Below are 15,183 nucleotides of genomic sequence, written 5' to 3'. Positions count from 1 at the left end.
TTCGCATTTTTGCCTTCGCCAAGAAGCGTATATTTTCGGTTATTGCCTTCGACAAGAAGGCTATGGAAACGGTTGAGCTAGGACTTTTTTGGTCTTTATCTTGTTCTCAGTGTAGCGTATTCAATGAGAATACAATAACGTTATGTGTCAAGGTGATATACAAATTGGTGGCTGAAAATACGTAGTTCGGATTACTGTAAATGCTTGAGTTTTGACCGGGATAGAAAACCATATACGACGTAGTTCAGTTAGGCCGGACTGCTGGCAACTACGGCGTACTTCAAGAAGTTAAGCCGTATCGGATCCACTTCTGTGAGCTACGTCGTAGTAAGCGTAAGTACGTCGTAGTAAGCTTAAGTACGGCGTAGTTGGCTGAAGTACGTCGTAGTTGAATTTTGACCGGAATAGAAAATCATACAGGTCCGTCCATCCATGGATCCATGGAAGAAAGCTGGCGTAAAGCCTTGCCGGCGGCAAGGCAAAAAATCATATAGGTTTAGACATTCTTAGCAATAAAGTAGTACTGTTGCTTGAGTACACAATAAACAAAGGCGAACAGAAGCATTTAGTTCGCGAGAGTTTGTTTTGCATATGCAGACACACACTCACACACATTCGTACACACACACACACACACACACACACACACACACACACACACACATACGAAAACACACACACGTGTACACACACGTACGCACACGTGTCATGTTAAAATGGTTTATCCAGAAAGCTGACAGAATGCTGGAACCGGCAAATTTCTAGCCTATTTCTGCCTGACAATGCTATAGAGAATTTGCATGTCTCTCTCTGCAACGGTTGACCTGTATAATGTAGTCACGTAGAAGGGTCTACGTCCCGTTTATATTGGGTCTCAGTGTGTGTGTATGTTAATAATGATAAAAATATATGTACATATACCAAGCTTATTGCATTTCGAACTACAGACCTCGTTCATTCACAAAAATAACGAGTATATAAGAAATTGTGATAAACCGGGACGAGGGGGGTACAAGCTTAGCCACGTTTGGGATTGTTTTCTCACCGCAAAAGCGCCACCTACATCGGCTACATATAGCGGTGAGAAGCAGAACTCCAGTTAGAAGCTCTGACGAAGGTGTCTGAGAGACATCGAATTGTAAGCTATGTACTAAGTACCTGCTGGTTGTGTAAAAAGAATTCTCCTATATCCCATATAAGAAATATGGGATAGAGAGAGAACAAATCTTCGATTTAGAGAGCCATTATTGAGTCATTCTGTAGATATAGTCTGTTCCTGTCTGTAGATATAGTCTGTTCCTGTCCTACAACCACTTTGTAGGACAGGAACAGACACGCCGGGATTTTTGTCAAAGACGCAACGTATGAAGGGGATCGTTACGTTACTAGGTCTCAGTATGTGTTAAGCTTTCTTTGATATGTTCAAAATAGTTTAACATATAGTATTCTGTCATTATATCGCTAGCTGTTCTAACTGTATTCATCTAAACAAAAGCAGAGACTAATAGATTTCATTTCATTTCATTTGTAGTGAAAAACCATGGGCAACCAAGTGGGAACTGTTAGATTGCTGGGATGGGGCAACCAGGCGTTGAAACCAAATAGAGAAGAAGATTTCGTGGAGAAAAACATCGGTTTTCCGTGTCGCGTTGTGACCGGGAACAAGGCCGTGCAGTCCGTCTTTGACATTGAACTTTTCAAAAAGGAAGAATTTTGTTTTGGCGTGGCAGAAGTCCGACGGGATTTCACTGAAGGCATTTGTCCAAGCGTCTCGTCCAACGGCAAGATCCATGAGAAAAACAAGGGGTTTTTAATGGAAGTGATCGCAAAGGCTGGCGAAGGCATTCCATCATCAACCGCATCGTCTGTATTGTCCAACATCTCTAAATGGGGCAGCACAGCAATGAGCGACTTCGAGTCAAAGTTGTTGGCTGTTGCAGCGGATACCGTACTTCCTAACATCTTTGGGGAGTCATCGTCTTTTAATGCGGAAGATATTCGTCTTTATATCATCGGGGCGACTGAAGTAAGATCGTGCATCGTGAAAGCTTTAACAAGTAAGAACCTTGACGAAGAACGGCAGGCAGTGAGGTCGATCATTGGGAAGATAAAGACATCAGAGAGGTAGGTGATGACCGTTTAATATTAACTTCCTGTGCGGTTAGAACCATATTCTACAAATTCTTTAAAATACAGACGAATTTCATGAATTTTACATTGATTCTAATGATTTGATTTGTATTCAAAGATACCAGCAACTGATGGATCTTGGTCATGCGTACGGGTTGGGAGAAGCAGAGACGACGGCACAACTCCTCTTACCGGTATTCTTCAACGGGGTTGCTGGCATCAGAGCAAATCTTGTGTCGTCCTTCGCCCGCTTGGACACCATCAGCGCAGAAGACCGGGAGGAGCTACGGGAGGAGGCGCTTGCTGCCCTGAAGAAACATGGAGGTCTGACCCGTGAGTCCCTGGAGGAGATGCCGAAAATGGAAAGCTTCGTCTTGGAAGTACTGCGGGCCTGTCCAAGCCCAATGTTTTGGAGCACCATTGCTACACGTCCAACGACTGTGGAGTACACCACGGAGAGCGGAGAACACGCACTGAAGGTTGGTAACTACTAAATCAAATGACGTGACGCCATGACGTGACGTCATCGCTTTGTCCGCCGCCATGTTGGTGTCACGTGATGTCATTGGCCAGAAGATCTTGCTCAGAAAATTGGCTTTGCGCCTACCGTTGGACCTAAATAATATATTGATTGTACTTGAAAAGAATCTGCTCTAAATAAGCCTGGTATCTTAACCTGGTATACCTGCCGAGACACTTTCATCTCTTTCATGAAATTCTTCTCGAGCCATTGAAATGCAAATAAGGACACCAGTATGGCTGTAGGCTCATGTCTGTGTCATCGACATGGAAATTAAGTGAGACATATAAAGCTCATTTTAGATCACACTAGTCATTGCAGGTTGAATACATTTCCAAAAGCGCAGCTTGTCAAGTTACACATTTTTTTTGCATCTCACTTTCCAGATCAAGGAAGGTGAGCGCGTGTATGCCAGCTCGTACTGGGCACTGAGGGATCCTGCTGTCTTCGACAAACCAGAAGACTTCATGTGGCGCAGGTTTGTCTGTTTCGTTTGACCCTTATTGACGAGAAGCCCAAATCGGCCCACAGGCTGTTTTTCAATGAGGTCATGAATGAAAAGGTAAGGGTCTGACAAAATACAAAGTTTATAGCATTTAAAATCCTAATATGTCTATACAAATATTTCTTTTCACACATATATGGTACAAAATACATAGGATGAGAGCTGCTACTTGATTCCAGTCCGTTTGTTTGAATTTTTTACGTCCATTTGCTTTGTGACAGCAGACGTGAACAATGTGGCACTGCACTCGAGTTAGTACCTTATTTTATTAGTGCTACATACAAAGTAAAGGTGGAAGTTAAAGTAGTATTATACTTCCCCGACTGAAGTTAGGTACCATGTTTTACACGTGTTAAATGCGAAAAGTGCCTTTGGCAAGATCACACTCCACGGCCTTTGTTGTGGTGACAGGCCATGGGGGCATGTTCGGGCATGACGCACCCGCCATGACACACGAGTCAGGGGTAGGAGGAACCCCTTGCATCCTTGGTCGGAAGTCCTCCTAGGAGATGGAAACTCCGAACAACAAAGCCAACGGTATGGTGGCTTTGAAAAGGCGTCTTTGACACCTGTTTCGCCATACCCTCCATATGTATATGGAGAATCTCAATAAAAAAATAAAAAAAAGGTACAACGTCGGGAGCACGGCGAGTACCGAACTCAAGACCTCTTGGGTCCGAGCCCAACACTCTACGTATACCAGTTACGCCACAAACGACGCCACAAACATCTTTTTGGCAATGTTATTTGGCAAAAAGTAACCGCTATAAAAACAGCCCCATCCCATATTTCACGCAATTTCTGAATACAAGTACCTGAAAACATCTCCCATATCAATTTATCAACTACATGCATTGCAGTTTTCTTTCACTACTTTGTATCATAAGAAGATTTGGTGTTATTTTATTCCTTGTATGTTAATAACATTCCATTGTAATTGTATCGATGTTTGCATAAAGTGCGCAATTCGGCGTCTTCTGCTGTTAGACGCTGCAATATATTTTAATGTTCTTGCTTTGAAAAAATAAACATCATCATCATCATCATCATTATTATTATTATTATTTCTGTTTAAAAAATAAGGTTCCTCGGCCCGGACGGTGACGCTCGTCGGAAACACCACGTCATCTTTCACGGACGACTCACCGACACACCCGCGGTCAACAACCACATGTGCCCGGGTAAAGACGTCTCGCTGTCAGCACTAAAAGGCAGCATCGCCATTTTCAACACCTTCTTCGGATGGGAACTCCAGGAGCCGCCGGTGTGGACAGGGACGAAGATGACCCGCGGTAGTCAACCAGACTACGAAGTGAAAATCAAGTCATTCTGGGTACAACACCCTGAAGACTTGAATGAGATCTTTCCATCCCACTTCCGCGACATCATTGACGTAAGTTATAAGGAGTCTACCTTAATTACCAATGTAGATTTGATTTTATAGATGATATCTAGGGGTGGGTACCGGTACACTCTACTCTACTACGATCTTGTTATTTTCTTCGACCGGTAAGCCCAAAAACGTGTGAATGCCTGATCATATAATCTGTTCATTTTCCAATAGGTCCAACATCAGGTCCACCGAATTTTTTCAGGTCCGCTTTTTTTTTGGGGGGGGGGGGACCGGTCCAAAGAGAAAAACCGGTTTTGTACCGGTACACCGTACCGTTACACACCCCTAATGATATCCTCTGGTAACCGATGCTAGCGTGCGTATCAGAATAGGCAACAAAACTTTCCTTCATCATGAAAGCTATGTGAGCAGGAAGGTTGAACAAATGACTGAACACGAGTGAAGTAACATAAACAATACACTTTCATTTTTTGCTCTTTTAACATCTTCTTTTTTTACTTTTGAATATACTTTGGCATTATGTGACATGAGTGTCCGTAATTCGATTTTTTTTAGAAATTTGAAAAAAAATGACATATATGTGCTCATTCAACAGTGGTTTTGTAATATTTACGGAAAACTTTTTGTTTTTAAACGGGCCGAAAATTGATACCAGCGTGGATGTCATCGATCGCACTTTTAGCAACAACTAGGTACAAAATAGACAGGGTTATGGCTGTATCTCGTTGAGGTCACCCGAGTAAGGCTAAGGGCATGCACAACCCGCCGTACGTGCAAGTACGTGCTGTCTACGTGCCAAAACGTGGGTAATCTTTTGGGATCCGTAAGAGGTAAGCGCCGCCTCCGTACGAACTCGTACAGAATCCGGCGAATTTTGGAGCACGCAGACACGCCGTGGAACTTTACGTGCAGGCAAAACTTGTGTGCCATCGGGCTGCGGATTCGACCCCGGACGTGCCAGTATGAGCGACGCGCCTGCCCTGTACAGCCTGAACGTTTTCAGAAATACGTGGCGGACGTGGCCTCCCCAAAATGTACGGACAAATGGCACGTACGGCGGGTTGTGCCCTTAGCTTTAGTGCTAAATCGCAGCCGCTTTGTGGAGATATTAAAACTTAGCCCAGCCTATATTAAAAGCTCATTCAATTCAGCGCCTGGTGCAAACTGAAAGCATTCGCCCTACCCTTTAACTCTTTATAACGAAACTAATTCACAATCTTGTATTTTCCAGGAAGTAGATGATGTTGATGACATTGACGTGCTCGTCAAAACGAAGACCGGGACTTACAGTGGCTCTGGTACAAACTCAAACGTCTACATCCGCCTCTTTGACGACAAAGGCCACCAGTCCCGTGAGCTGCAGTTGGATGTGTGGTGGAAAAACGACTTTGAAAAGGGACAGGAGGGACAGTAAGTAGATTTCTACCTTTTGCAAGTACTAGTATTTACAAAATCTTGAAAAAGATATGAGTGGTGAAGACAAAGGTTTCTCGTGTATGCCCCCTAGCAGCTTGCTCTACAACTGTAGGGGTGTTTCTGTTTTGATTATCTACTAATATAAATGCACAACCTGAGTATTATGTATACCCCCTGCCCATGTGTCTACAGGCAAAAACTGAAGGACGTAAAAGTGGATTTTTCATGTAAGGAATAAATGTTGCACGGTGTCTCCTAACAGCTTGCTCTGGAATTGCAGGGATATTTCTGTAAAGAAAGGTTTTGTAGTAACAACTGCTCTGATTAACTACCACCGCCTTTACCTATTCCTGAGTATCGCATACCTCCTTGTAATGTGTGCACAAGTACAAACTGATGGAGGTAAAAGTGGATATTTCATGTAAGGAATAAATGTTGCACAGGCCTCCTAACAGCTTGCTCTGGAATTTCAGGGACATTTCTGTAAAGTTTTCTGAAAAGTTTTGTAGTAGCAACTATTCTGATTAACTACCGCCTCCTGAGTATCGCATACCTCCTTGTTATGTTTCCACAGGTACAAACTGAAGGATGTAAAAGTGGCTGCCCCTATTGTGAAAATTGAGCTGTTTCGGGATGGATGCCACCCTGATGACGACTGGTACTGTGAGTCCGTCTCTGTCCAACTCAACCCGGACAACAGCGGACCGACATACGACTTTTCTGTGAACCGTTGGATCAGGCAAAGTGAGTATTTTTGGATTGATAAACATGCATATGGCCCTGTCTCACTAAAGCCGTAATTGATCGATAAAAGTGCATAGATGTGCTCCTACACATACTACCTATGTTTTGTCTTACGTATAACCTATATTGCGTATATTTAAATATTACATACATGGATAAATGTATGTTCTTGTGTGTGTGTCTGTATGTATAAGAAGTTGATTATCCGTGTTGTATATGTGTGTGTGTGTGTGTGTGTGTGTTTGTGTGTGTACCTAATGCTTTGATTCATCACCTATCAACATAAGTAAGAATATAATCACGTGTTTTAGTATCTACTGTATGTATGTAATGTGTGTTGACAAATAAACAGAAAGTAAAAACAAACACTCACTCATTATATGTTGGATGTCCATCGCTCTTGGATGACTTAAATGGTGCCGCTTATATGTACTTTTTATATATGATAAAGACTATGACTTTGTATGTATGTATGTATGTATGTATGGTTATGTATTTGATCATAGAGGTACATTCTTTTGACTCATGTTTGTTGTTGTAAGTGGTAAACTATTTCTCATGTCTATCAACAGATGATCACGTGTGGCTGAGTCCCGGTGGATGTGAGCGTCCACAGGACGACGTGAACCCCAAAGATGACTAGGATGAACTTCTGGTGTAACCTGGAATCTCGTCTCCTTGTGGCTCGGCCTACCGTAGTTAGTGCAGGCTTTGTACGAGGCCAGTGCAGCTCTCAGCCGCCGTAGGAATCGGCCACACCCGGTAGGATTTTCACGCGGTAGGACTTTTGCCCAGAGGGCTAGGGACAATTAGCAATTAACTCCCACTGGGCAAAGTTTAACCGTGTGAACGATTACCCTGGCGGCTGAGAGCTTCACTGGCCCGGTAGAGAGCCTACACTAACTACGGTAGGCCGTGCCACAAGGAGACTGGATTTCAGGTTACTTCTGGTGATGAGGAAAGCACTATCAAGGCAGTATAACAGACGAATAACGAGGCTCTTTTTACAGAACCTTTGCTTTATTTGCACCGACGTTTTGATAACCGCATGTTATGTTCATGAGGGCAATTTGACTTGTTCAGTGTACTGCAGTGCTAGGAGTAACTCTTTACAATTAGAAATGCTATCACAAGAGTTCAACGAACACATTTTTTTTTGCTATTAAGTAAACAATCATGCCTTTATTCAAGACTTCAAGGTTTCATTCATGTATCAACAGTACCTATTCCAAAAGGGGAGGGGCTGCTAAATCGAATTGCCCATTCCCTACATGGTTAAGCCATGTCAAACAATCACTTAAAAACACATTTAACTACATTTCAAACCTCAAGTCTTTACCCCCACTGCAAAGCTGGATTTGTTAGGTTTGTTTTGGTTCAAAAGGCCCGAGTTCAACTCCGGCATTTTAACGAGCTACAGCCAGATGATTGTCATGATGTCAGGATTGCACCCCCTCCCCTAATGGATCAGTCCATGTGCCAGTCTCGAATATGAAGGTCACTCATAGGTCAAAGCATGCCAAAGGTCACAATTTTTGGCAAGATTTTAAAAATATACATGCTTCAGTCACTCTTGCAGAAATATAGACCTTTGTGATCGAAATTTGCCCAGGGAAAAAATTATCTAAAAGAAACAGGCTAAGGGTAGGCACTGGGCACTTTCTGCGCAGCTCCGGAAAACAACTCCCTCCCCAAAAGGAACCGACTGCATGAAAAATTGGGTTAAACACAGATGTGCAAGGATATTTTCCCAACCTGATTGATATGTTTACACGATATGTATACTTAACCTACATTTGTAACGCCGTTTGTTTTTGTGACCTAAATAAGTATAGCTAGTTTCCCCGAAATCAGGTCTTTATGTTTTGGTGAGGCACAGATCTTATTGATCACCCCTAGTTTGCTGCATTCTAGAAAGATTGGGTTTATATAGTATACGTAAGATGGGGTTTGTTTTATGTATGCGCATGTCGGAATTGGAGAATCGAGGTGTTGGTGTGTTTTATTGAGAGGGGTGTCAGTTGTTTGATAAGTTATATGATCATAATTTGTTGTAGTTGTTTGATAGGGGTGTCAGTTGTTCGATAGGTTATATGATCATAATTTGTTACAGTTGTTTGATAGGGGTGTCAGTTGTTCGATAGGTTATATGATCATAATTTGTTACAGTTGTTTGATAGGGGTGTCAGTTGTTCGATAGGTTATATGATCATAATTTGTTACGGGTGTTGTTGGTGGATTAATAAAATAGCTTGCACCTATATAATAAGAAGCTTTACTAGAAATGTAATAACCACACACCTGCGCCTAATCATCGTCGGGTATATTTGCTTCATTTAAGGGTTAATGACCCGCCCCGAGGTGTATATGGTGTCATAACGCCTGGTCCTTTGCTGTAACCACCGAATAAAACCACCGATGTGAGCGAAGCGAACGAGGTGGTTTTATGAGGTGGTTATAGCAAAGGACCAGGCGTTATGACACCATGTACACCGAGGAACAGGCGGGTCATTAACGATATTATCATATACGAGGGGCGTGCAATTAGTAATGGTCCTGACCCATTTCCCATAGCAGGAGATTAATGAAACTTGGCACAGTTATTAGTCTTTCTCTTCATAGGAATCACCCAGAGTTATGCATTTCTCCCATCGTTTGATGCAGCTCTGGACACCGATTTTGTAGGACACCCGAGGTTGGTCCTCCAACTGATGCCTCATCAATGGCACAAGAGGGACGACCAGGTCTGGGAGCTGTTTCCACAGACTTCCAGCCACGTTTGAATTCAGGATGCCAGCGCTTTACAAGGTCATATGATGGGGCATCATCACCATAAGTTTGATTTATTTCATCAAAAGTCTTCTTTGGTGTGCGTCCTTTCAAATACAAAAACCGAATCACTGCGCGACACTCAACTGGTTCCATTTCACACCTGGTCCATTTCGCACCTGACTAAGTTCAAACACCAGTAAATCAGAAACCACAATTAGTTCAGAGCTGTCTTTTGCAACATAACCCATAGAGATATGAATTATTACACATACAAAATTTCATTTAGATCAGACAACTGGAAGTGGGTCAGGACCATTACTTATTGCACGCCCCTCGTAGCCTACCCAAACTTGCAAACTCCTGTATGACGCATAGATCTCTTGGTACTATGCGTGTGAATTCCTTTGTCAAATTTCTGAAAATTCACATTTGTTCTTTGGTACATGCATATGTAAGGAGATTACACATTGCATTTTGAAACCAAAAATTTCCACAGAAAATATTCGAAATATTGCAGGCTTTTTAGAACAACAAAACTCATTATCAATGTTAGAAGGAGCCATTCCCCCTTGCAGTCTGTACCTATTCCCTCTGCTCTGGCATATGTTTTGCTCCTTTTTATTGGTCAATGCCTGCATATACCTTACTTTCTTGTGTGTAAGGCTACTTTTGATTGGTCAAAATGAATCGACACCGGCACCGGTGTCGATTTGCATCGACACTGGTGCCGGTGTCGATGTAAATCGACACCGATGCCGGTGTCGATTCATTCTGACCAATCAGAGGAGCAATACACACCTGCCTGGCCTGAATCTTTGTGTTACGGCGTCATAACCAACGTGGAACGGGGACTTCTGATTGGTCCGCGGGGCCTGGCTATATGATAATGTCTGTTAAATTAAAATGGTTATTGGCTCAGTCGTGATTGTGTTCTTTTGTTCCTTAGCACACAAATGCACGGGGGAGCGACTACACCAACATACTTACAATACATATCAAAAGATATGGAAGAAAACTATGGAAAAATAACTGTCGCGGTATAACATATCGATGACATCTGTTCTACATTGATATCTAACGGCCTTGCACAAAGTTGCCTTTTACTTTTAACAAACACATATATAAATTTATATGGTATGTATCACATAGCGCATCGAAGTCCTAACCAACAAGCCAAGTCCCATTCTTCGAGCGAATCCTAATTGCTTCTTTCTTTAGCATTATGAGGGGGGGGGGGGTACTCGATCAGTAGCCTACGTGTGCCCCGGGACATTTCAGCATTCGGAAATCCGCCCTGCCTATGTCAAAGGTTAAAAGAACCGATAGATTGTTGTCTGTCCGCCATGATTGTCTGACCAAAACAACACGCTATCTATCTTATCTACTGTCTCTCCGCTGAAATCGTTTCACCTGTGTCCCTTTTTTCCTTCATATTCGAAGATGCGGTAATTTTGCCTTTATGTTCGCACTAAATGGAGGACAGCTAACCCGATATTCACAAAGTTACAACTTTAGTCATATTACAAACACCCTTTGTACATACAGAGATTTATGACCTAAATGCGATACACCATCACACCTTGGATGCAGGAATGTGGCTAAACAACCCACTTACTGGCAGTTAGCGTTCTGACACAGGACGCTGATTTTATAGTGAAGACGAACACAACCGAGGATATACACTAAGGTACGCCCAGTCACTTCTGAAATGTATCTTAACAATTCTATACTTACTACGTAGATAAGATTTGATTGTTAAGACTGACCACGTAATACAGTATGTACTAGGATCTTGATTCGACTCCCTTGCAGTCTTTGGAACGGGGTTGGGGTCTTATTGGGGTGGGGGGTGGGGGTGGTATTCGTTGGTCCGCGATTTTCAACGTTCTCTTGTGCCGGGAAAGGGAAGTTTGAGGAAGGAAGTTTGCTGCGAAAGGAGTTTGTCGTGATAGCGAGTCTTTGGCCTGTCCGAAGACTGCCCCAATTCGGCGAAATGAGTGACCGATGGATTGAACCCGCGTTAAGACTCGCTATCACGGCAAACTCCCTTCCACAGGAAACTCCCTTCCTCAGCAAACTCCCTTTCCCGACACAAGAGAACATAGCCAACGTTGAAAATCGCGGACCAACGACCCCCCCCCCCCCCAAAAAAAAACAGCCCCGTTCCGAAGGCTGCAAGGGAGTCTATATCTTGATCTCGTTATTTACTCGGGGGGGAACTTTACTGTACATGTGTTCTCACTGCAATTGAATGTTGTTAGACAACCCAAACTTACTGGCGGTTAGCGTTTTAACACAGGGCTTTGCTTAAGAAAGGACAAACATAACCGAGGATATACAGGTATGTCACACTGCTTTCAGAGATGTACCTAAACAATTCTTTACTTATAAAAAATACGTAGATAAAATACGATTGCAAAAAATGACTACGTGTTAAGTATTGTGGTCCTGGTCTTTGTGCCATAAGGCTAACGCCACTATGTAGTTTCCTTGTGTGATGAACTGCATCTGACAGAAAAAATTTTAGTTTGGTTCCTTCTGTAGCAAACAATTGATGAATCAGCACTGACAGCCGTTTGCCTTAGTTTTTCGAACTTTTGTTACTAAAGTTGTGTATTGTTGTTATATGTTGCTGATTCATCGTTTGTTTGCTACAGAAGGAACCAAACGAGCAGGACAGGAGGAGAAGGGTTCAGCAGCAGATAAAGGAACTGAGGAAGTTCGAGATGTACAAGTCGCACCTGTTCAAGGTCGGTAAATAAAGTTAAGTATGTATATTGAAGAGGTTCTATTGAACTGTCTTAAAACCCTCGTCTTTTGTCGTGCCTAACATGTACAATAGGACAACTACACATGTTTACCGACAGGTATCAAACGCAATTCTTAATATTCAGAATAGATAATTAATAGAATCGAATAGAGCATACAAGCAGGACTTAACATCTGTTCCCCTTTGTTTTCCTAAAGGTTCGGAAGTACCAATAATCTTGTTGATCAACGACGAGTACGGAACTTCCAAGGGGGGGATTTCTACCATCAACTGTCAGGTTGGTCAAACGATAGGCGCGACTAACGCAGTCGTGTACGCGACAGCCCTGCGTGTGCCGAAACAAGACCAGGAGGCAGCAAACAGAGATGGTGTCCAGCTGATCAAACCCCGTCAAGCAGTAGGGGACAAGACAGAGCCATCCTTGGACTGGCTGACCTTTCAATAACGGACCTACTACCCGAAGGAGAACCTACCGCCACATGTTGACGTCGTTATTGGCCATGCTCACGTCACAGATACGGCGGCGCGAAACATACTACGAACAGGCAGACCTGATCACGATCACCCACGTCTTACCTGAAGACACAGACTACTTCAGGGGGAGCCTGAGGGCTATCAAAGCTTCGGAGAAAGAGAAAGATATGCTTGACATCGTCGACAACGCAAAGGCAGCTTTCTCAGTGGGTCCGCGTATCTACAAACACTTCAAGACCAAGTACAAGGGAAAGAAGAAACCAAGGGGCAGCAAGGGGCATCAGCATGGCCGCAAGAGATCTGGACTCGCTCTCTGCGATTGATCACCCGCGGCATCAGCGAGGACGGCTATGAGGCAAGCCTGGAGATCCTGAAAGCTAACATGGGCAGCAGCAACCTGATCCCCACCCTGCGGCCGTACGGCATACAGGAGGACATCTTGGAGGACATGATGGCAGCCCACCTGGTCCTGATGCCTTCCCGCTCCGAGCCATGTTTCCATGTTTATGGAAATAAGGTTGTAATTGCCATACTCTATTTCTATTGATGTCCTTTTCTCCCCAGATATAGATTGCATATGATGTTTGTGTGAAAAAGTTATCCACATTTGCGTAATCTTTGGGTGGTGATGTTCACCTTTATCCAATTTCCACATGTAACAAGTATGAAATTTCCATTATTCGCACTAAACTTCTTTTATCGCATCAATTATGCAAATCTGGCCATGAATTACATGTTTTATGTATTGAATGTCTTTTACTGAAAATACTGGACTTATACAATTTACTCATCAATTATGCAAATCAAGTCCTAATTTGCATTTCATGCATGCATCTGCCCATGCTACCAAGCCACCTACCCACATCATGAAAATCTGTTGTTCCTTTCTTCAGTTACAGTATCCAGGACAAAAGATAGGGGAAACGGAACTTCTGGTGCAGTACCAAGGAAAGCCGCCAGGAGGCCCATAATCGAGCCCTATTAACATACCAAATATCACCCTAATTCCATAGTCCCACTCCTGGTACTCAAGCCTCCCGCAAGTCAACCCTTGCCGAGTGAACACCAATCAGTCTTCCCTATCCTTATACATGTAAATACTGGCAAAAAGAAGCTGTCAAAAGTCACCAACTTGAAGTTTCGTCCTTGAAAAACTAACATTGACAGGGTAGTCCGGCCTCTAAATTGTCCATTTCCAACTTTTGGAAACATTCTGACTGCTGTAACACACGTAAACTGCAGCCAAACGCACCCGGTGACCTTTGTCCCATCTGGCATTAGAATGATAGCTCCAAAACAAACTTCTTTCTAGTGTTCCAACGTTGGCCGTGTTCTCTTGTGCCGGGAAAGGGAGTTTGTCGAGGAAGGGAGTTTGCTGTGGAAGGGAATTTGCCGTGATAGCGAGTCTTTGCCCCGTCCGACGGCAACGTTGAAAATCGCGAACCAACACCACCACCCCCCACCCCCACCCAACAAAAAAAAACAGCCCCGTTCGAAGACTGCAAAGGAGGCTAATCTTCCTGTGTTCGAACAAAAAACAAATACTGTATACAGACATAGAGACTACAAGATCAAAATAAACATACATAATCATCACGTCAGATATACAGATAAACATATAGCTATTAACTTAACTTGAGACCAAATGGTGGATATTGCCTTTTTGAAGTTTACAAGACTAGACATTAATTTGATGTTTATTGGTAGGGTGTTTCAGAGATTAACGACACGGTAGAGAAATGTTTACTTTTTGGTGTCTGTTTTTGGTTTAGATAGTTTAAACCTGTAATACTTGGACAATATAGTCGAACATGTGTGGGTTGAATGGATCTGTAAAATGTTTTGGGGCTCATGACTGACAAGTATTCTAAAAAAAACACATGTAACATTTTCGAATTTTTTTATTACTCTCCAAGCAGAAGTTGATGGGGGGGGGGGGGGGGGAATCGTGACTGTTTTTTCTTTCATGCTGTTTGTTTCTGTGATGGAGCCAGCTGACTGAAACAAACAGCATACAAGAAAAAGATCACGAGTTTTCCCATCAACCCCTGCTTGGAGAAAACTTTTTAATGCGTTGTCTTATATTTACAATATGGTCCATATTCTAGTTTATATTGTCGTTAATTTTTTTTTATCCATTCAAGGAAATTATGATATAAAAGGCAGTGGCATATATAGTATATCCTAAGTAGACAAGTAGACAGTTTAAAATGTTGAAAACCTACAGTGATGTTTTGTCCAGATTCTGGTGGTGGAAGTGGTAATAAAAAAACGCGTTCGTCACATTTCAGTTTCCTTTCCTTTTTGCGCTAAATTATAAGACGACAAGAAATGGAGATACCTGACTCCCTCGCTTAGTTTACTCCAAATGTTACAAAAATCCAATATGTAAATATTATCGATATTATCGATCACCAGAAATCTTACACGATTCGAAGATACGGAAAAACAAACAAATGTCGTCCCCATTATGCGCAAGCCTACTTTCAGGTCCCTAA

At 42.7% G+C, this 15,183-nt stretch overlaps 1 protein-coding gene and 1 long non-coding RNA gene across 2 annotated transcripts in view; both read left to right on the top strand.

The window, feature by feature from the left end:
* LOC118419836 (allene oxide synthase 1, chloroplastic-like) overlaps window positions 1-7,854 on the top strand; it is a 9,936-nt gene extending 2,082 nt beyond the window's left edge. The window contains exons 2-8 of the mRNA XM_035826452.1: window positions 1,532-2,124; window positions 2,249-2,609; window positions 3,037-3,128; window positions 4,239-4,548; window positions 5,741-5,919; window positions 6,500-6,669; window positions 7,242-7,854. Of these exons, the coding sequence (XP_035682345.1) occupies window positions 1,541-2,124; window positions 2,249-2,609; window positions 3,037-3,128; window positions 4,239-4,548; window positions 5,741-5,919; window positions 6,500-6,669; window positions 7,242-7,312 (1,767 nt within the window). The 5' untranslated portion in view covers window positions 1,532-1,540 and the 3' untranslated portion in view covers window positions 7,313-7,854. The remainder of the gene's footprint in view (window positions 1-1,531; window positions 2,125-2,248; window positions 2,610-3,036; window positions 3,129-4,238; window positions 4,549-5,740; window positions 5,920-6,499; window positions 6,670-7,241) is intronic.
* Window positions 7,855-10,767: 2,913 nt separating this feature from the next.
* Window positions 10,768-14,056, top strand: LOC118419867. Its single transcript, XR_004831671.1, has 3 exons — window positions 10,768-11,128; window positions 12,099-12,191; window positions 12,409-14,056. It is a non-coding gene; the product is annotated as an uncharacterized LOC118419867 (long non-coding RNA).
* Window positions 14,057-15,183: the final 1,127 nt, after the last annotated feature.

This window comes from Branchiostoma floridae, chromosome 7 (genome assembly GCF_000003815.2).
Source record: "Branchiostoma floridae strain S238N-H82 chromosome 7, Bfl_VNyyK, whole genome shotgun sequence".
Classification (NCBI taxonomy): Eukaryota; Metazoa; Chordata; class Leptocardii; order Amphioxiformes; family Branchiostomatidae; genus Branchiostoma; species Branchiostoma floridae.
Note: the sequence above shows the minus strand (reverse complement) of the source record. Positions and strands in the feature narration are given on the sequence as shown.